Here is a 20,641-nt window from a genome sequence, read left to right on the forward strand (position 1 = left end):
TAGGACTACGTTTCTTAATTTTATCTCACCCAAATACTACTTTATGACCGCTGCAACGTGATCTCACAGAAATAGCCCACGTTAAATGACCACGACCTCTTAACACCGCATTACGTGATGCCACCATGGAAAAAATTTAGGTTTATGCAACAAAACTACTTTGTTGGTGGTTGATGGTTTGGGTTAAATTAAGTAACGTTACGTTTGTTATGTAACTTAACCTTAATAAACTGCCTCCCTGATTGTTCAGCGGAAGACGACAGAACCGCTAAAGGTCCCAACAACTCCTGAGAGAGAGAGAGACAGAGATGCAACTAGAAACACAGAATAGAAATAACATGTTATTGACATTTGACTGGCTGAGAACACGTATTGTGGGGGTAAACCTGCAGTCAGCACAGTTCAATTATTTAAATCAAGATCTTTTTATTGGGGTTTTTGCAGGATAAAACAAAAGTGCAGCGCTATTTGGTAACCAAAGAGGAATGACAGGTATGAGTACAAATTATTAGCAGCTGGCACCAATGCCAACAAATAAACAAGGCAAAACAAAGGATGTATATAATCTATGTATATCAACAATAAAACGATCCCTCCCCAGTCACTGCCAGCAAGCCATACGGAAAGCTAACTGTCACGCCAAGGACTTGCGATGAATGATTGAATACTGTGTGATGTAGTCAAACTGCATTTAGTAATCAAGTACTTACAGTATCTGGAGTGTATTTAAAACGGGCCTCATGCTTTCAGGAATTTCCCAAGTGAATATTGAAGCGAGTATCTGATTTTTAAGCACGCTTTTAAGCAAGATATGATGTCCGCCAACCATCATGTGTGAGTGGGAGGGTCAGCGCCCACAATTAAACTATTGAGATTATTTAAAACAATTAGTATTAAACAAGCATTTACACTGAAGACTGGAGGCTTCGCAAAAACACTATGATCCTAGACATGCGGTCCTGAAACTTCTGCTTCCTCTATTGCAGGAACATGCTCCTTGTAAAGACACTAAAGACACAGTCCCTGATTTTGTCCTAAAGCTCCCCAGATGTCTTCCAACATTGGAATTATTGCTTTGCTGCAACACGTTTTAATCCCAACTCTGACGCTTTGTCAGACCCCTCGGCGTCACATGTCGGTCGCAGTAAACACGTGCTTAATGTTGTGAATTAAACAAAAACACTTGCTTAGGTTTAGGCAACAAATCCACTTAATTATGTTTAGGAAAAACAACATGGTTGGGCTTAAAATGACTACATTTGTAAAGTGAAAATGACACGGAACATTGTGAAGATGGGACACGAAGTGAAACGCATTTGATGAAAGCCGTGTGTTTATTGGGCCCATCCACCTCCCCTCCCGCCCGCCCTGTTTCTCTTTCGCTCTTTAAACCACGTCACCACAGCTCTTTCTCTGAGAGTTTACTGTTGCCGTGGATGGGATTACAATGTAGTTAATGGAAAGTCTGATGCGTCTCTTACAGTCGCTAAAGGGTGCCTTGTGCGTCGGTATCACACACCGACGGCCGTGACGTAGCCCCGGTATTTGACGCCCTGGGAATGAGAACAGGCTGGCTTTACGGAGCTCTAGCGAGTTTCAACTCATAGCGTTGATTTCAGGCACAACAAGCAGATGTTTTCAGCCAAAAAGCTTGAAAGAAAAAACACTGTACACTACCTGCTCAGCACCAAACAGCAGACAGACACAGTTAGAGACTAGCTGGTGGACAAAGTGGAGCATTTAGCACATAAAGAGCCAGATATTTCCCTCAGGAGTCGGTAGAGACCAAAAACAGTATTGTATTCATGCACTTTCCAGAAGAAAGTCATGCTGTTTTGCTACTTAGAGCCCTCCAAGAAATGTGATTGAGGACTTGAATCTAATATTTGGATGGTTCAGCTTCTGTGTTATTTATGGGGAGATAACAAAGAAGTTAAAAGTTAATATATAATGGACATATGGGTGAAATCAGGTAGTGTTTCATTACATTCCTACATTGATTCTTGTTGAAATATGTTTCAACACTGTTTCATGTTATTAGGAACATGCTATAAGTCAACACAGATGACTGTAAGACATGGGAAAGGAAGGAGTGTTAAGGAGACGTGAGTTTCAACAGATCAGACCTCTCCAGCAGCTGTAATCTTTGAGGTTTTTGTCTCGATGCCAAACGCGGTTGTGCAAAAAGCCTGAGGTCAGGCTTATCCACAGAGAGCTGTATAGGAACTGTCTCCCACTATCATTCTCCTGTAAAACCTCACCCCCGGTGACCTTCTGTGTGTTGGCTGCGCTCTGCATCTGTACACGTCCACGACTACAGCAGGCCTGCGCGAGCTGTCGGGAGGGATCGAGGCCAGGGAACAGTTATTTCTGCATGCCTAGACGTGCTCTTTTTATTCTGCGTTTGGGAAACAGTTGACTGGTGTAAGTGGACGCTCTTCTGTTTTGATGTTAAAATGGCATTCAGATTATTTTCTGAGACAACATTTATGTTTTTTTTACCTCTGCAGAATAGGACATGTTTTAGGTAGATGCTTGTCTGTCTGTCTGTGAGTTGTTTTCTTGATTCCTTGGTCTTTCACAATAGCCACACTACCCCTCAAAAGTTATGTTGATTCTTCATTTTCCTTTAAGTGTTCCAATTTGTTGTTGCCATAGTTCCTAAACTTGGCCTAATAAGGTAGTGCGTCTGAAAAAATATCAATTTAAATGCCCAACTCACTCAACATTTTTCACTATCCTTCCATTTACAAAGCACAAATATTGCTGGGATTTTGACTGTATCCACATTTCTGCATGATTGTCTGCCTCCATGTGTATTTTGATGCACATCCAGATCCAGATTCTGAATGATTGAATTAGGAAATTTAAAGTGTTGCACATCCTTTATAGATGTTTGTCTCTTTGAATGGTTTATTTTTATTTATTTATTTTCCATATCATGCTAATCTTCTGTCCTCTTCTGTCCTCTCCTCTCCTCTCCTCTCCTCTCCTCTCCTCTCCTCTCCTCTCGTCTCGTCTCGTCTCGTCTCGTCTCGTCTCGTCTCCTCTGCTCTCCTCTCGTCTCCTCTGCTCTCCTCTCGTCTCGTCTCGTCTCCTCGCGTCTCCTCTCCTCTCCTCTCCTCTCCTCTCCTCTCCTCTCCTCTCCTCTCCTCTCCTCCTCTCCTCTCCTCTCCTCTCCTCTCCTCTCCTCTCCTCTCCTCTCCTCTCCTCTCCTCTCCTCTCGTCTCGTGTCGTGTCCTCTCCTCTCTTCTCCTCTCCTCTCAGGGATGGAAGTGGCACAGCCCAGCTTGTTACTGGGTGGGAGAAGATCTGTTTACCTTTGATGAGGCCAGGAAGTCCTGTGAGGATCAAGGAGCCGCTCTGGTAACCATCACCAACAGGTACGAACAGCAACAACACACACACATAGACATCAAAGTGTGTTTAGTCATCGCCGCCTTTCTAAAAGTCTGTAACTCTTTTTAAAGGTTCGAGCAGGCCTTCGCCAACAGCCTGGTGTTCGGTCGCTCAGGTGACTCCTTCTGGATCGGCCTCCATGACCAGGGCAGCCCCGGCTCTTTCCACTGGCTCAGCGGGGATGAAGTGTCCTACACCAACTGGAACCGCGACCAGCCAGGTAGGTCACATACGTCATGTTTGAATGAGCGAGCGAGTGATGATCTGATGCTGTATTACAGGATGCAGAATGACCAGATTGGGGTTGGTACAATAGCTTCACCTACACCCACTGCCTTTTCATTTCTTGATTCCTGTTGCTGTGATGAGTTCACTTCTAGAGCTGGATATTTTCAACATGAGGTCGATTCTGAACCAGAGCCAATTTATGGATTTAATCTACAAAGGAGAAACTGGATTGGTCCCAGGTGCCTTTTTTTTGGCCAAAACGGATATTCAGAACTACATCATGATATCCTGAAACATCTTTGATTAGCTGATAATCTGTGTAGATTATCAGCAGCAATCAAAACCAGCCAGCGGGGATATGTGTTCTGATGTATCGAAGTTGGACCAGTTTGTTGAGGAAATTGTAAACTGTGTTTAGTCTTCCAATTACAGACAGTAAATACATGTATAGATGGTCCACACGTCTCCACTTCCTCCCACTGTGCAAAAGTGTAGCCAAAATACCCCGGATACCAGATCTGCCATCTTGAGATTTTGACGTCATTTTGCGCAAGAGTCTTCGCTCTCCCCCTTTTAATAGCATCGAATAACTAATTAAAACCAAAACTTATAAGAAAAATAAACAGTTGAACATACACCAGCGTGATAAGAACTACCTAAAATGACAGAAACCATCTTTTGGAAAAATGCATTTGACGTGTACTTTGACTTTTAGTTTGGCCCATGTCTCATCCGCTGACATGGAGGAGACGGGGTTTATGACCTATACTGCTGCCAGCCACCAGGGGGCGATCCAGATGTTTTGGCTTCACTTTTGGGGAGCTGTCATGTCATCTATCTTTATATACAGTTTATACTTCCAATGTATACTCATTGTAGCACCACAGGAATGAGGCAGCAAACGGGAGAATACTCCTTGTTTCAGGCTTTTATGGATTTTGGATTCCCCATCATTTCTAAACCAGACCTGGAGACGCAAAAAAAACAGTTGTGGGCGAGTCCTCTGGCTTTAGAGTCACTGACAGAGCCAAATATATGAACTGTCTGACCTGCACAGATGAGAGCTGCACTTTGCTCTAGTAGACGTGGCTGATTAAAGATTAAACATCTCTGATTTTTTTATTATTATTATTTTCACTTTATCTGTAGATTTTTGTCACATGACAACATTTCTAGTTTGATGAAACCTGGTAAAACACACACACATCCAGAGTCCGATAGGATGGGTGCTGGAACAAAGAAATATAGCAGAATAAAACGCATAGATCTGCACACAAAATAGCTTCTGTTTGTTTTTATTATGCTTTAACGTTTTGAGTACCAGGCTCTTCCTCAGACTTCAGAAGACGAGAAGTCTTCAAACAGGAGTTATTCAGTGTGCGAACAGATTTTCATAACATATTCATAAACCCCCAAAATTCAACGCTTCAGGTTTCACCCGAGGCCGAAAAAGCAGAAAAACTCACTACAGTTTAACTCCAACACCTCTATTTGTTCTCTTTAAAGCAGAGCTACAACGATTAATCGATTAGTTGTCAACTACTAAATTAATCGCCAACTATTTTGATAATGATTAATCGGTGTGAGTTAAAAAAAAAAGAAAAAACTCTGATTCCAGCTTCTTAAATATGAATATTATCTGGTTTCTTTACTCTTCTATGACAGTAAACTGAATATCTTTCAGTTGTGGACAGAACAAGACATTTGAGGACGTCATCTTGGACTTTGTTTGACATTTTTCAACATTTTATTTTATGTTATAATGAGATAAAACAGTTTCATCATGTAGATCCATAAGGAGATTAGAGGAATAAAGCCCAGACAGGGTTTACAGGACATGTAACCGTTGTTTTTGAGAAAAGTTTAATGTAGCCGTTGCCTCATCAGAAACGTGTAATCACATTTTCCACACATTTTTTTTTCATTCCTCTATTTCCACACATTTCATCAGTGTAGTCTCTTTCTCTCCTCTCACCTACACTTCACCCTGTATCTATTTCAGTCAGCGTCCGCGGCGGCTGCGTCACCATGGCGACGGGCTTTGCAACAGGTCTGTGGGAGGTGAGGGAGTGTGCGTCATCTAAGGCGAAATTCATCTGCCGTCAGAACCAGGACACGTCTCTGAGCCCCGAGCCCCCCGTCCCTCAGCCCACCCCGAGCCTCAGCGGCTCGTGTCCCAACGGCTGGAAGAGCAACAGCAACCTGCGCTACTGTTACAAGGTTCACACCATCACGCACTATACTCTGCTGGAAGCCTCTTTCATTTCCTGTCACGCTTTCATTCATTCAGTCTTGGACTAAAATGGCCTTGGTTAATATTTGAATAGTTAATTACCTATTTCTCATTTGAATGTGGAAGCTTCTGAGAGTATTATATGTAGATGTGATCACGTTTTACAAAGTAGGATGATTAAGTTCAACTTCTTCAGAGTGACAAATAATGTAGCTTTGTGCTTTCCAAGTGTCTTGTCCAGTCTGATGATACTATTAGAGTTAAATTCACATTTCATCTAGATTATGGACATTCATAAAGTTTCAGCTGCTTTCTACTTTTTAGAAATGCTGAAACAAATGTTATGTGATGCTGTAGTTCATAACTGGAACATATCACATATCTTAGATATACATTAGTCCAGAGGAAACTGTTTATTTGTAACATTTAGCACATCTGGAAATGTATTTTTAAAAGCTTATTTAGCATATAAATCATAGCATTCACTGGACAGGTCGTTGACATATGTATACAGTAGTTTTACCGATACCAAAACGATGCCTTGCTTCAGTGAGTATACTGCACCTTTTCACTATAACAAAAAACATATCTTTATAATAGTATAATAATAATAAATATATATTTATAAATATATAATAATAGTATATAATAGTAATAAATTGTTTAAACTGAACAGCAATGCACAAACTTTACCTCAATAAAATATGGTGTAGAATTAATATATTAAAAAAATGTAATAACTAAAAAACAATTTCTACCCCAGAGCCATACATGAACTGTCAAACACTGACACCAACTGTCTGTCAATAATATCAGCACTGCCATACTTAAAGCTACTTTGTATATATGTCTTCAGAGCTTTACATTACGTTTTTACATTTCAGCTGCACCGTTTGTATGTATATATAGAACTACAGATGTTTACTGTACTTTATACTGTATTCCAGCTGCACCTTAGTTTATTCCTTTGTATATAATTTCTTCCTGTATTTATTTATTACTTGTATGTAGAGTTAATATAACTCCGCAAACATGCAATATCGGAAGTGCAATATCTTACTGTTTTTATAGGTCAAGCAAATACATATTTTCTATTTATAATATATATATTTTTTTACTCTTCTTTATTTGTATTACTGTTTAATATATTTGTATGCACCTTAAGAAATTAATAATTTGACACAAAAACGGTCCGTCAGAGTCCGACATCAGAACTGCGTCCATAGCAACGGTCTGCTATAAAGAAATAACAGACTGTAGAATTGACCAATCAAAATCGAGTATTCAACAAAGCAGTGTAATATATTAATATAATAAATAAATAAAGATAAAATTTACGAGAATTAATAAAATTATTTAAATCGGTAAAGTCTGTAACAGTGCCAAATTCTTCACAGTTTTTACTGTCAAGTTGTGGACACAGGAGTTGAAGTAATACTACTGCTAATACTAATTGTTTTACACCAGTATTGCATTTTAATTGGACTATAATGACACCTTCATCATCACCTGTGTGCAGGTTATGCATTCCTCCCAGCTGGAGAAGAAGCTGAGCTGGCTGCAGGCTCACCTGTCCTGCCGGAGACACGGAGCCAACCTGCTGAGTATCAGCAGCCCTGAGGAGGAGCACTTTGTTCTGCAGGTCCTCCATGAGGCCTTTGGGTGGGTGTTCACCTCTGACCAGGTGACATGTGGTGTAATATGATGGTAGCGATGATGATGATGATGATGATGATGATGATGATGATGATGATGATGATGATGATGATGATGATGATGTGGCCCACAGGGAGTCAGAGGACCATGAGCAGCACTGGTTTTGGATTGGACTGAACCGCAGGAACCCGATGGACAACGGCAGCTGGAAGTGGAGCGACGGACTGGCTGTGAGTAAAGACAAGATGCAGCCGAACTGCCTGTACAGATACCGGAGGAGCACAGTCTGTTTACTCTTTTCTTGTGTGTCAGTTCACGTACCAGAACTTCGGCCGCTACTACTACAACGTCCGGCAGTGTGCTGCAGCAGACCTGGGCACTATGACCTGGCTGGCCATGCACTGTGACTCTGAGTTAGACTGGATCTGCAAGATCCCCAGAGGTACAGCAACATTGGGCCTTTTCTTTGGGCTTATTTAGAAAGTCCTATACATACGAGTACATCTTTAAATCCATCCATCCATCTGCAACCGCTTTAAATCATACTTCAGAATTATTGTTTTTTATATAGAGTGCTGCAGGAATGAGTCCTAAAACCCCAGAAATTAGGAAATTAGAAAAGTAAAGTGTTTTTTGATCATTAAAGCATGTAAGCATGTTCTAGGAGAAACCCAAAATAGTATAGACCTGAAAATAGGTATAACATGTCCTCTTTAACATTTTAGGACCCATCAATGTTTTTTTTTTAATGGGTTGTTACTTAGATGCCTGAAATGGTTAACACAAGTTTAAGAGATTTTAACGTTTTGTTCTACGACATAGATAGATAGAGATAGTCCCTCTCATTAATTTTTTTACATGTCTTAAAAGAGGCGGCTGCTAACAAGCGGCTAAATGAGACTACTAAATGTCATCACGCCAAACACTAGTCCGCCTTCAGCTTAGTGGTGGCGACATGAAGTCATGTGACCGTGGTGTCGTTTGTCTATAGCCTAACGTTAGTGTTTTACTTCTGGCTATGCTTCAAAAAACATGAAAGTGGTGTTCATTTGTGGAGATTATCTTAAGTATCATAAACGTGTGTTTGCCACAGAGCTTATTTTCTTCAATAATCCAAAACCCAATGGAACAATCTCTTTGGCTTTTTTGTCGAGGGAACCAGTGCGATGCTAACTTCCGGGCTGGCCTAAAAAAAATACGTCATCCCTGCAGCACTCTATTCTATTTCATGTCTCACATTTTCTATTCATCTATAGAAATAGCCTTTTCCACCTACAGCATTACTCTCTGATTTGAGTCTCTCAAGATTTCTTCCCTTTTTTTTATTCATTACATTTCGGGTCTCTCACATTTCGTATGAATACACTTTTATCTTGTGTGTGTGTCTTTAGGTAGCGTCGAGAAGGAACCAGACGTCTCTGAAGGTCAGTCTTATTTTCTTAGCTTTGAACTTCTCTCAGCATACTGAACTGATCTCCTGAGGGCTTATTTCAAAACCTTCCTATTATGTCTCATGACTGTCTTCCCTTCTCCTCTCATCCCTCATCTGTCAGGCACCACTTCCCCGGAGTGGATCGGCTTCCAGGAGGCTGAGTATAAATTCTTTGACCACCGCACCACTTGGGACCAGGCCCAGAGGATTTGCTCCTGGTTCGACTCCTCGCTGGCGTCCGTCCACTCAGCTGAGGAGGAAGCTTTCCTAGCCAACACTTTAAGCAAGGCACTGCACACTTTATCAAAAAGTTTACTTGTATGAGTTGATATAATCCAAAAAAATGCAATGAATTGCTTTTGGTTTAGCAGCTTCAGAAATACCTAACAAGCACCAACCTGTGTAATCTGTGTAATTATTGTCTGTATTCTGCATGGCAGCCTCTTTCTACAGGCAAGCCCCATCTGTTAAACGTCTGTGTGGCCTCGACATGCCTTTTCCACAGTTTCTCTCTCACTTTCAGATGGTGAAGGTGACGTCTGTGTGACCTCAAAATGCCTTTTTCACAGTTCCTCTCTCACTTTCAGATGCTGAAGGTGGAGGGCGACAACTGGTGGCTGGGGCTTCACACCTACGAAAACGACGGCCGCTTCCGCTGGTCCGACCACTCTGTGCTCAATTATGTGTCCTGGGCCCTCGGGAGGCCGCACCCAGTCAGCCGTGATCGCAGATGTGTCCACTTGTCCGCCACCAAAGGTAAGGAAAGCCGGGATAAGAGGCCTCAAGAGACCAAATCAGATGCGGTACACATGCGTGAGCTTGTGTTTTTCACTCCTGAACAGCGGAGTGGTCTGATCAGAAGTGTCACTCTGACCTGCCCTACATCTGTAAGAGAGTGAATGTCACAGGCACCATTCCTCCAACTCCGTCATCCCCCCACCCACCTTCAGGCTGCCCTGACGGATGGTCCTCCTATCAACATAAGGTAGAGCTACAACACATGAGTAGTTCTACATAATGCCATTATTATGTTGTATAAAGGATTCAGGATGTCTAGAAAGCGTCAAATAATAACACCATATAGGCAGTGAAGCAAAGCAAGTAAACATGTACCTAATGTTTTATTTCATGCACCTGCTCAGGCTGTTCTCATACACCGTTCATAGCTTTACCTACGAAAAGTAATGCACTGTAATTCGTGTATATCTCACAAAATAAATTTGTATGTAATCCACGTAATCATGAACCAGGAAGGATAAAGAACAACAAACGCCGCGTAGAGAGGAGGTCGGGGTGGATGGGTGGGTCAGAAACCACCGGACTTTCGCCCAGAAGACGTGTTCGTACCCCCGTGTGAAACCAGAAGTCAACACTGATTTATTTGTCATGTAACTTCCGTATTTAAGTTACGCCACTTCCGTAGTTATTATAATCCAAACCACAATCTTTTCCTAAACCTAACTAATTAGTTTTGTTGCCTAAACCTAACCAAGTTGTTCCTTTGAAGACGGAAGTTTATTTTGAAAAGACTGTATGCATGTAGCGAGCGGCACTTGACACGTGTTGCTGGACATTCGTAGGAAAACACACGAAAAATTAGGAATAACTTTTTGTAAGATGTCATACAAACCGTTGTATGAGGAGCCGCTCCTTGTCCTATCTCAACCTAATCTGAGCAATCTTGTTTTTTTAATGCGTGCAATGACATCTGGTGTTTCTGTAGTGTTTCAGAGTATTTGATCAGCCGTCCCGAGTCACATGGTCTGCAGCCAAGTTGAAATGTGACACACAGGGAGGAGTCCTGGCAGTGGTGTCCAATCACTTGGAGCAAGGTAATTACAGCGAGCTGGGAGGTGGTGCTTAAGTTAATGAACTTACCTCTCTACTATGTAGATCACTTACTCTTTCAGGTATAATTAATTGTATAAGGTAAATGTGTATGATCTGTCACTGGGCGAAACCTACGCTGAAAGATGTAAGACACGTCTCTATTGGCCAGTCTTGTTCGGAGTGACAGTTTGGCAACCTCCACTGTTGGATTCATGAGCAAAACTTTTGGATTTGCAAACAAAACTTTTTAATCACAAATATATTTTACATGCAATAAAACATTTTTTGATTGCAGTGTGGAAAGCTTTGCTCTCAAACCTGTTCTGTTTGATTGGATAATAATGACACTTGCACTTGATTCTCCTCCTCGCAGCCTTCGTCACCACCCTGCTTCCCAATGCCAGTGTTGACCTCTGGGTGGGTCTGACCTCAGACTCTAAAGGTCATTTCCAGTGGGCCAAGGCCGGCCTGCTCAGCTACACCAACTGGGCTCCTGGAGAGCCACTCGACAACAGCGGACCGCACCACGACAAGACCCCGGTAGGTACCCACAGCACTCACCTATCAGCAGCACGCGTGTCGTGGTTTTGTCCTCGATCTGTTTCCTGTTCTGATGATGTCACTGTCACCTCTCAGGGGAACTGTGTGGTGATGATTCACGGGAACCCGCAGAAGAACATCGGCATGTGGGCCTCCCGGGCCTGTGAGATGGAAAGTAATGGCTTCATCTGTCAAAGGCAACAAGGTGTGAAATTGAATAACAACCACAACAATGTCTGCTTTAAAAGTGCTCCACAAACAGAAGTGTGTCAACTCTGTGGTTTCTTCAGACTCAGGTCTCCCTCCGGCCCCGGCTCTGATCCCTGCCTCCCTGTCTAAGTCCGTGGAGCTGGGTGGAGTGACGTACCGGGTTGTGGAGAAGCGTCTGGACTGGACCGGCGCCCTGCACCTCTGTGCATCTTTGAACGGGACCTTGGCCATGGTGAAGGATCCCTACCAGCAGGCTTACCTCACACTGCTGATCAACAGCCTGCGCCGGCCCGCCTGGATCGGTATCTACAATTATGGAGTGAGCCTATTAACTTCCAGCATATCTTATTAGTATAATATTAATAGAGTTACACATGTGCAACAGTGTTTTCCTGCAGCGAATTGCATCTTCTTTCTTGTTTTATGTTTCCAGGGACGGAGCTTCACCTGGCTGGGTGAGGAAGAAGTGTCGTATTCAAACTGGAAAGATGGGGAGCCCCATCAGTCGGCTGGATGCGGTCACATGACCACTACTGGGCAGTGGACTATCACTCCCTGTGATGCCAAACTGGAGGCTGCTATCTGTCAAATTAGTGGTATGTTGTAATGTAACAGCAATAAATATCAATTAACATGCTGCACAATGCACATAACAAATCACCAGAATGCCAGAATCCCTGATAACATGTCTAATAATAGAAGAATAGAACTAATAGATGAAACTTCCCCAGTTGATTACTTACATTAATGACAATTAATTTTTGTATTATAAGTCTGAAATTGTATGTTTATATATGCAAATGAGGTATTATCTAATGCTAACTTTTAGTGAATTTAGGAGAAATCTACAGACACTAATAGACAAAGTAGTAAAATAAACACCTAAATGTGTATTTTGGATGTTTTCTTTCCACTAGTCTGAAAGAAGACGTGTTATAGAAGCAAAATAGCCCAAATTCTTATTAACCAGTGCATGAAAAACAGTGTTTTTGCCAGTAGTGTCCCGCCTTAATCTCTGTTGTTTTTCCTCCTTGCCAGATGAGCCTGTGCTTCACGAGTGGATCTACCCCGGCCAGTGTCCTCACTCTCTGGGCGAGTGGGCGTGGGTGCCTTTCAGAAACCACTGTTACGCCTTCAACCTGCAAACTCTCAGACTGCAGCAGGACGCACGAACAACATGTAAAAAAGGTAGGGAGGAGTTTCAAAAGCTCGTCCTGACTCCGACCCTGCTGCCCGTCCAGCTCATGATACTGAGCTGAAAGCCAATTAAGTGCAACACTTCTGACCTTCTCCTCTGCCAACACAATTGACAAAACGCATCAATATTGTCTAAATTTAGAAGTGTTGTTCATTGAGCTGGCTGCACAGTTGTTAAATCTCCTTACATGATCAATTCTCTGTTGTTCCATCTCTGTGCGTTTCTTTCTCTTCTAGTGGGAGCTGAACTTCTGTCCATCCTGGACGAGACGGAGAACGGATTTGTGTGGGAACACATCCAGAGCTATGCAGAGCAGGCGCATGGAGCTTGGCTGGGCATCAGCGTGAAAGGTCCAGAAACATTGCATCAGACAGTCCGGCTCTCCAGCAGCAAACTTATTAACCTTCACATTTTCCAAAGTTTTTTTGTTTTTTTTAATCCAAGTTTATTCATTTTAGGCTGCTTTTAGTGAAATCATCTTACTCTGCTTGCAGATAATTTTCCTAATTTAATAAGTGTTACCTGATTGATTATGATTTCCTTCATAGAATAATCATGAAACAATTAATTAAGTAGAGGAAACCTAATTAAGTCAAGTAAATGTGATAAAGCAAGGTGCAATTAATTCATTTAAACTGCATTATTATCTGTCAGTGCAATTAGATCATTTCAGTGAAATGCCCTGAAATACGCTTGGTAAGCTAATCCAATATTGGAAAACCTCTATGACTCAACAGAGATGATATGATATGACGAATTAGCTCTCCTTAAGATAAAATTAAAGAAACAGTTCTGCTTTAGTGTGTTTGAAGCTCATCTGAGTGAGTGTGTGTGTGTGTTCCTGCTGCAGGTAGAGGCCTGGTGTGGAGCGAGGACATGGAGATGTCGTACACCAACTGGGAGGCGCACGACGTCGCCTTTTCCGTTCTGTCTCCCAACTCCTGCTTCTGGATCCAGAGCAACAGCGGCCTGTGGAAGCCGGGGTCCTGCAGAAACCGCACACATGGAGTCATCTGCAAACAGCCTCGCAGTAAGACCACTTTAGATCCCAGTAAGGGATGAGAACAATTCAAATGATTGCCAAATACTAAAGTGATACATTTTTACTAACTATCTCTTCTTCCCTTTGCAGCTACAGAAACTTCAGCTCTGACATGTAAGTGTTATTATCTGCTGCCTTGCTGCTCTGTTCACTTGAAACTTAGAATAAAAGACTTAACCAGATTATTTACACTAATCCTGACATCCCTCTTCCACCTCTACCTAGCGGACAGCGACCACCTGCCCACTATTATTGTCGTCATGGTGACGGGCCTGGTGCTGATGGTGCTGATCGTCGGCGTGATCTACTTGTACCGTCGGCGAGCTGTCGGGTCCCGGGGGTCCTACGAAGGGGCCCGCTACAGCCGCACCAACTCCAACCAGGCGGAGCAGGTGGAGAAGAACATCCTGGTGTCTGACATGGAGCTGAACGAGCAGGCGGAATAGCAGAGACCGCCTCGGATCGGACCAAACCTGGCCCAGAGAGGGGCTGATTTCAACGTGCTGATGTCAGATTGTGGCATTTATGTTTTTGTTGTCTCTTTTGAAACCAAAAAAAAGATTTTTTAAAGTGCTGAAGGGCTGTGTAGAGCGCAGCAGATTAGATTTAAATTGAATCCCCAGCCTCTCAATCCTCTTCCGACGAGACTTAACAGTTCTAGCAATTTCTGTCCAGACAAATCCATATGTACAGCTTTCTCCCAGAAGCGTTCATGAAGGCCATAAATGGATCTACTGGGAGTTTAGTTTTATCGCAGCAGCTGGAAAAGTTCGACATAAATCGGTTTTATGAAATGACTCCTCGCTGGCGTCCCTGGTGCCAATGTAAATTTTTGCTTGGTGTATATTTCCTTTTTTGGCCCCATTTTGATTTTAAAGACTTACAAAGCAAAAGAAAAACATCCATCTATCACAGCCACAGATCGACTCATAACTAAAACCCTTTGTCTCCTCTACACACAGCCACAGTCTTCTTCAGGACTCACTTTTTTTCATTTTTCTGTTTTGCCATGACAGTATTTACCTGAACTTTTTTTGTTGTTTTATTGCAGTCATGTCCTTCCCATTGACTTGACATTACCCGTGCAGCTGTAGAGAACTGTTACTGATGATGCGTGCGTGGTTTTTGTGAGTCTCCCTCTCTCTCCTCCTCTCTGATCTGACACGTCAGCAGCAGCAGCAGCAGCAGCTGTCAAGAGAGCCGAGGAGGAAGAAGTCCAAATGTGAATGTGTGGAGGGCGACAGGGACCATTGTCTGAGGGCAGTACACTAGAGTTGTGCACATTAATACTAAGTTCTTAGTATTGAAAGCTGGTCTTTACTTTGGCTTTTTGGTACTGCAGGACTAAAGTTTCGGCTCCTTGTACATTTTGGCACTTTCTACTTGTATCTTGAGCTAATTCAATCTCAGTCATCCTTTTGCCTTTAGTCATTTTCCTGAAGACGCAGTCGCTTATTCCAAACTTGTGTTTGTTTTGGCTCTCCGTGCCACCATCTGGTGCTGATTCAGCAATTTTTAAGGACAGTAATTCTCTTTGTATGCACCATGCAGTTTGATATTTGTCTGATTCACCTTTTTTACGGACCACACTTCACTTTTCTGTGTGTTTTAGCTCTTGGATCTTTTTCCTCTATTCGTCTTTTCTAACGATGCAGGTTTCATTATGTGTTTTGATGGTAAAGACATTTCCCTCTTTTATGGGCCAACACTTGAACCTCTCGTTGCCCCCACAAAGGAAAACATCCCTCAAGTGAATGACACCGTTGTATATATATATGAGAGCCAAAGAATGTTTTTAAAGTGAATTTTCGTAAAGGAAAACCTCCTTCCGTTCTTTTTCTACGTCATTTTAAGATTCCACGATGGCAAAGCGTTATGACCACGTTTTTGTCTTCTTCGCCTCTTGAGTGCATTTCTGTCTTTCTGCTTGCAGGAATGCTTTGGAGCCGTTTTCAGTCTGAGGCTTTTGGTGTCTCACAGAGCTGCTGCGAAAGAAAAAAAACAGCCCTTTATTTTTTTTTGCTCCGTGAGTTGGACTAAAAGATAGAGGGGGAAGGGAGGAGGAAAGGGACTAGGAAGAAGTGTGTGAGTGAGTGTGTGAGTGTGTGTGCAGTCTCCAGCTGTGGAATGTTGAGTCGGCAAGAAGAGCTCAGTGGCACGTCTGGAACCAATCAGAGAAGGAGGGCTCAGGGACATGAAGGGTCAGAAAGGAGACTGGGGGGGGGGAAAGGAAAACTAGATGAAGGAGAAAAGGAGGAGTGTGAGGAGGAGTCAGGGATGTAGGAAGGGAGGGAAGGAGGAGGAGTGTGGTTTGTCCCGGGCTTACCCCGGCCTCTGCTGGTGGTTTTACTGTACAGGTTTGTCTTTAAATGCAGTATGAACTGATTGAGGCCATGATGTGACGGTGCGACGACCCTCGGTGTGTGTTACCCAATGAGGTCACGTCTGGGATGCAGGCCGCCTCTCGTCCCTGTGAAGATTAGCTGAAGCAACCTTTTTTGTTTTTTGAAAGTGTCATTTTTATATGAAATTAATAAAGTCTATGTTCTCAAATCTTTCACTTATTTGTGGATTATTATTATTATTATTATTATTAATTAATTGTGGAGCAAACTCTCATGTGAAATTGTTGCTTGAGAGAGAGAGAAACCATTTGTTTGTAGCTTAGTGGGAAGTTTCCCCTGTTGAGAGTTTTGCAAGTCAGTGAGCTGGGAAATTAATAAAGGGATTGATGTGTAAAATGTGGACTGCAATGTTGACGTTTGTCCACAAGAGAGCACTCCTTACCTGCTGCATGGGGACACGTCCTCCTGCTCCTGTTGTCATTTTATTCACTTGATCATTTGCCTCTCACTGCCCAGAGAGGTCACTGTGTGTCTTCTATAAATCTCTAAACTTTATGTTGTGATCAACTGCAGAATCATGTCTACAGTTGAGCAGTTTTATGCAAATAATTATTCTGTTTTTATTACTAACAAATACATTTTATTGTTACAGTTCTTCGTCAATTTAGACACTTCATATTCTTCTGGGTAGAGTTGTAGTACAGTACATCATATCATAAAAGCATATATGTTTTTATGTGAAAAGTAACTAAAGTTATCAAATATATGTAGTGGAGTAAAAAGTACAATATTTCCCTCTGAGATGCAGTAGAGTAGAAATATTAAATAGTAGAAAATTTGATTACTCAAGTAAAGTAAAAGTAGCTCAAAATTGTACAGTAGTGGAGTAAATGTTCTTATTCCACCGCTGTACTCCGCCCCCTCCATCCCCCAGCTGGACTGTGTTCCAACACGGAGACAAGTGGATGTTTTAAACCCAACACCTGGTGTAACGGGAGCTCGTGGCCTCTTCCCTTCCAGAGACCTGCACCTCCTGCAGCAGCATCACATCTGAGCCACTAAATTGCTTGTTATTCAAATCAAACTGGCTCTCTGTAATCCGTCTCACTTAGGATGGATGTCACAACTCATCCATCTGCATGCCGCAGGCACTCAGTTTAAAGCATCCAGGGGTTACGCACTCCAGCAGTTGTTTATACGTTTCACAACCCCGCCGCCTGTCGTTTTTAATGCGTCTCTGGTGTACAGAAACTATCCTTACTCTTTAAACACTACATTTTTCTTTCTGTTGAAATTCAGACTCTGCTCTAGCTGTGCTAAAGGAACAGTGTGTAACATTTCGGGGGAATCTATTAGTAGAATATAATATAACTATGTTTTCATTAGTGTGTAATCATCCGAAACTAAGAATCGTTGTGTTTTCGATATAGCTTAGAATGAGCCCTTCATATCTACATAGGGAGCAGGTCCTCTTGTCATGTTTACATGACGTAACAGAAAGTGCATATTTAACGGATTCAGTGAGAACAGAGAGCGTCAGATGTTATTATAAGTGAATAAAAAGACCACAAATCTATCTTTTTATCTCGTTGGTTTCTTATTCTGTCAATTAGAAGACACAACAAGGTCGATATTATTTATCATTGCAATAAATTATTAGATCTGTGTTGTTATAAAAAGATATTGCCGACGGCCACTAGGGGGTTCAGTGAGCCCCCTGAACCAACGCAAACTGTGCTTGTGTCCACCATGTTTCTACAGTAGCCCAGAACGGACAAACCAAACACTGGCTCTAGAGAGAGCCTTTCGCGTTTTTACGTTACCTGAAGGCCTCCGTAGTTCTCCTAGTAAAACTGCGGTAACGTGAGCCGCAGAGTGCAAAACTGTAGTACCGCCAGCCGGCGTCTGACTTCCGTTGAATCTAAAGTAGTGTTATTATGGTAAGGATGACCTCTGAATGTACTCAGTTGGTTGCAATCTGCAACCACACCACTAGATGCCGTCAAATCCTACACACTGTACCTTTAAAAAAAAAAAATCAAGGTTATTATTGTCACTGCCACTTTGATCAGGGATAAAAGGTGAAATAACATCCTTACAGGTAAAAAAGAATAATCTTAAATTAACTTAGATTTTCTCTTAATTTATTTGTATTATATGATTAATTATCTAACTGTCTGCTCAAATCCTACACACTGTCCCTTTAAACATCTCCACCATTAGCCTTATTTGTATGCTGTGGTTGCAACCTGTAATCTAAATTCTCTGTCATGTTGTATTTATCTGTGGCTGCATTGTACCTTAATGTTTTAGTGCTTTGTTGTTCTCAATATTTATCACAAAGTTTGCTGGTTTAATATTTCAGGTGCACTCCAAAGTATCACAACAGCTTTAATTAAAATGTTTCCCTGGCAACAGCTGAGGGAAATGTTAAGTGTTGTATACAGTTTGATCATGTATATGTGTGTGCTACAATTTTGCCATCATCTTTCTTGATGAGAGGACCTGACCTATCCACCCGAGATGTTCCTTTGAAGCCGTTCGACCGGCTACTTTTCATTTTAATGACTTGCGTTTATTAGGATTCTTTACGCTGCTCTCCTCTCATTTCCTCGTTTGGTGATGCAGTAATGGCTCACTGAAAGGTCACATGGGTGATGTAAAAGTGTCCGTGTGAGGTGAAAAGGGTCGAATCATGAGGAATATTTCACGGTGGCCTGTGAGCTTCTCTTTGCACATATAGAGCAGCCGTACCTAAAGCAGCAGCCATCTTGCCTGAGGCGTGTTGAATTCACCTGTCTGGGGTTTTAAAGACAGGCAGCAGCAGCGGCGGCGGTGGCGGTCTCTGCTCGGGGACTAACAGAACAATATCACTGCTTCATTCCTCCGCGCCTCCTCTGAGATACTCGAGTAAAACCCTTCATGATTAATTAACCGACACAAGAAAAGAGAAAGGAGAGTGAAACACTTCAAATAGCTCAGCTCATGCCTAATCAATGTCCTCTTAATTTGAAGGTTTTGATGTTCAGATCAGGGCTCTTGTGCTTTTCACAACCCGCTGCTGTTTATTCCCCCTCCTCCCACTCCAAGTTTTCCTCCCTAACTGGCAGTGTTGGCACTGCAGGTTGAGGGAGGAGAACCAGAGAGAAAGCAGCGTTAACAAGTGAAATTAAAAACCCATTCAGTTGCCTCAGTCATCCATTTGGAGGCTGGCCAAGGGAGAAGCAGCTGTTAGGCCGGCATAGGAGGGAGAGAGAAGGAGGAGAGGAAAAAGTGAATTCAGAAAGAGAGAGAGAGAGAGAGTTTGGAAAGGAATAGGATCATGCACTCTTCACTCTGAACACCAGCAGTGGGAGCTGGCAAATGAAAACTTGCTCTGCACTCAGAATTGCTGTTGGCTTATTTAATCAATTGATTTTAATGCTTCTTGTCCAAAAAGGGATCTATGAGACTGACTGTGCAGCTTATCAGCAAACCACTCATGCTAATAACCACACAGCACTTCCATTTAATTCCCATTTACAGAACAATATGGGTGCAACAAAATGCGGTTTGGTAACAGTAATGGAGGCGGAGGACATAGATGTAATCTTTACCACCAAGTGTTGGTTTTCTGGTTTAGTTATAGGCTTATGTAATTTAAGCATCTGACCTCATGATAGTCTTATTCATTCTTTCTCAAGAAGAAGAAACAAGTCCATTCTCCATTCCTCTTTGTGCTTATAATGGCTGATTTTAAAGGGTCAGATCACCCAAATCATGTTCCTCTGGTGGTATCTAGCCGTGCAGATAGTTTGGGTTTTACCTGCATGTGCCAACCTTTGGAGATATTTGTCGGAAATTTGTGCTACCGCCCCAAGGGGTTGGCGATATGGATATGTATAAGGTTGACTTTGATACAGTAGTAGTAAACCGGTGAGTTTGTGCTCCCATTTTAAAGGGACTGTTTGTAAGAATCAGAAATGCTTCTTAACAGCGACAACGTCTGGCTCGCGCTTGTGCTCGCTCTACATAGACATGACGAGCATCACTCAAAACAGTGAGGCGACACACATCAAACCACGATATCACTCTATATTTCACCTGCTTGGCAGTAATGTTAGCTGACCAGACGAAGGTGTCTCCATGAATCAATGCTGATCCTAGTGTTGGCTTTTCCTGCTTCAGCCTCCTGACCGCGGTCGGAGGGAGACACCGGCACCCGGTCGGAGACGATAACGTTTCTCTCTGCAGAGCCCCGTCACTTCACAATAAACGGGAAACCTCTGTTGGTCTGGAGGAGCTGCAGCATTTATTTCTGCACAAACGTCCACTGTACATTCACTAGATATTCTCAGAGCCACTAACTCTTCTGCAGTGTGGAGTTGGCGTGCATGCACGTGTAGAGGTGGAGCAAAATAGCGAGAATGAGCGCGGTGTGTGAGTGAAGGCAAGCAGGCAGAGGAGCAGAGTACAGCAGAGACTCCGTCCCTGGAGACCAAAGCTGCGGTCTCCCCCGTGTCCTCCGACCGCGGCCAACACTGTTTAA

General features: G+C 42.6%; 1 protein-coding gene across 2 annotated transcripts in view; it reads left to right on the top strand.

The window, feature by feature from the left end:
- The window catches only part of mrc2 (mannose receptor, C-type 2), a 34,573-nt gene extending 18,252 nt beyond the window's left edge, over nucleotides 1–16,321 (top strand). Inside the window, exons 10-29 of one of the 2 annotated variants that reach the window (XM_074656216.1) lie at nucleotides 3,268–3,383; nucleotides 3,471–3,619; nucleotides 5,630–5,847; nucleotides 7,380–7,522; nucleotides 7,650–7,746; nucleotides 7,829–7,958; nucleotides 8,908–8,940; nucleotides 9,070–9,236; nucleotides 9,536–9,704; nucleotides 9,791–9,933; nucleotides 10,672–10,780; nucleotides 11,152–11,318; nucleotides 11,415–11,523; nucleotides 11,609–11,847; nucleotides 11,962–12,124; nucleotides 12,567–12,716; nucleotides 12,963–13,076; nucleotides 13,577–13,756; nucleotides 13,859–13,882; nucleotides 13,994–16,321. In XM_074656216.1, coding sequence (XP_074512317.1) covers nucleotides 3,268–3,383; nucleotides 3,471–3,619; nucleotides 5,630–5,847; nucleotides 7,380–7,522; nucleotides 7,650–7,746; nucleotides 7,829–7,958; nucleotides 8,908–8,940; nucleotides 9,070–9,236; nucleotides 9,536–9,704; nucleotides 9,791–9,933; nucleotides 10,672–10,780; nucleotides 11,152–11,318; nucleotides 11,415–11,523; nucleotides 11,609–11,847; nucleotides 11,962–12,124; nucleotides 12,567–12,716; nucleotides 12,963–13,076; nucleotides 13,577–13,756; nucleotides 13,859–13,882; nucleotides 13,994–14,214 — 2,841 coding nt within the window. In that variant the 3' untranslated portion in view covers nucleotides 14,215–16,321. Of the gene's footprint in view, nucleotides 1–3,267; nucleotides 3,384–3,470; nucleotides 3,620–5,629; nucleotides 5,848–7,379; nucleotides 7,523–7,649; nucleotides 7,747–7,828; nucleotides 7,959–8,907; nucleotides 8,941–9,069; nucleotides 9,237–9,535; nucleotides 9,705–9,790; nucleotides 9,934–10,671; nucleotides 10,781–11,151; nucleotides 11,319–11,414; nucleotides 11,524–11,608; nucleotides 11,848–11,961; nucleotides 12,125–12,566; nucleotides 12,717–12,962; nucleotides 13,077–13,576; nucleotides 13,778–13,858; nucleotides 13,883–13,993 lie in introns of both variants that reach the window. The other variant, XM_074656217.1, reaches the window with a different exon arrangement.
- Nucleotides 16,322–20,641: the final 4,320 nt, after the last annotated feature.

Source organism: Sebastes fasciatus, chromosome 13 (genome assembly GCF_043250625.1).
Source record: "Sebastes fasciatus isolate fSebFas1 chromosome 13, fSebFas1.pri, whole genome shotgun sequence".
Taxonomy (NCBI): Eukaryota; Metazoa; Chordata; class Actinopteri; order Perciformes; family Sebastidae; genus Sebastes; species Sebastes fasciatus.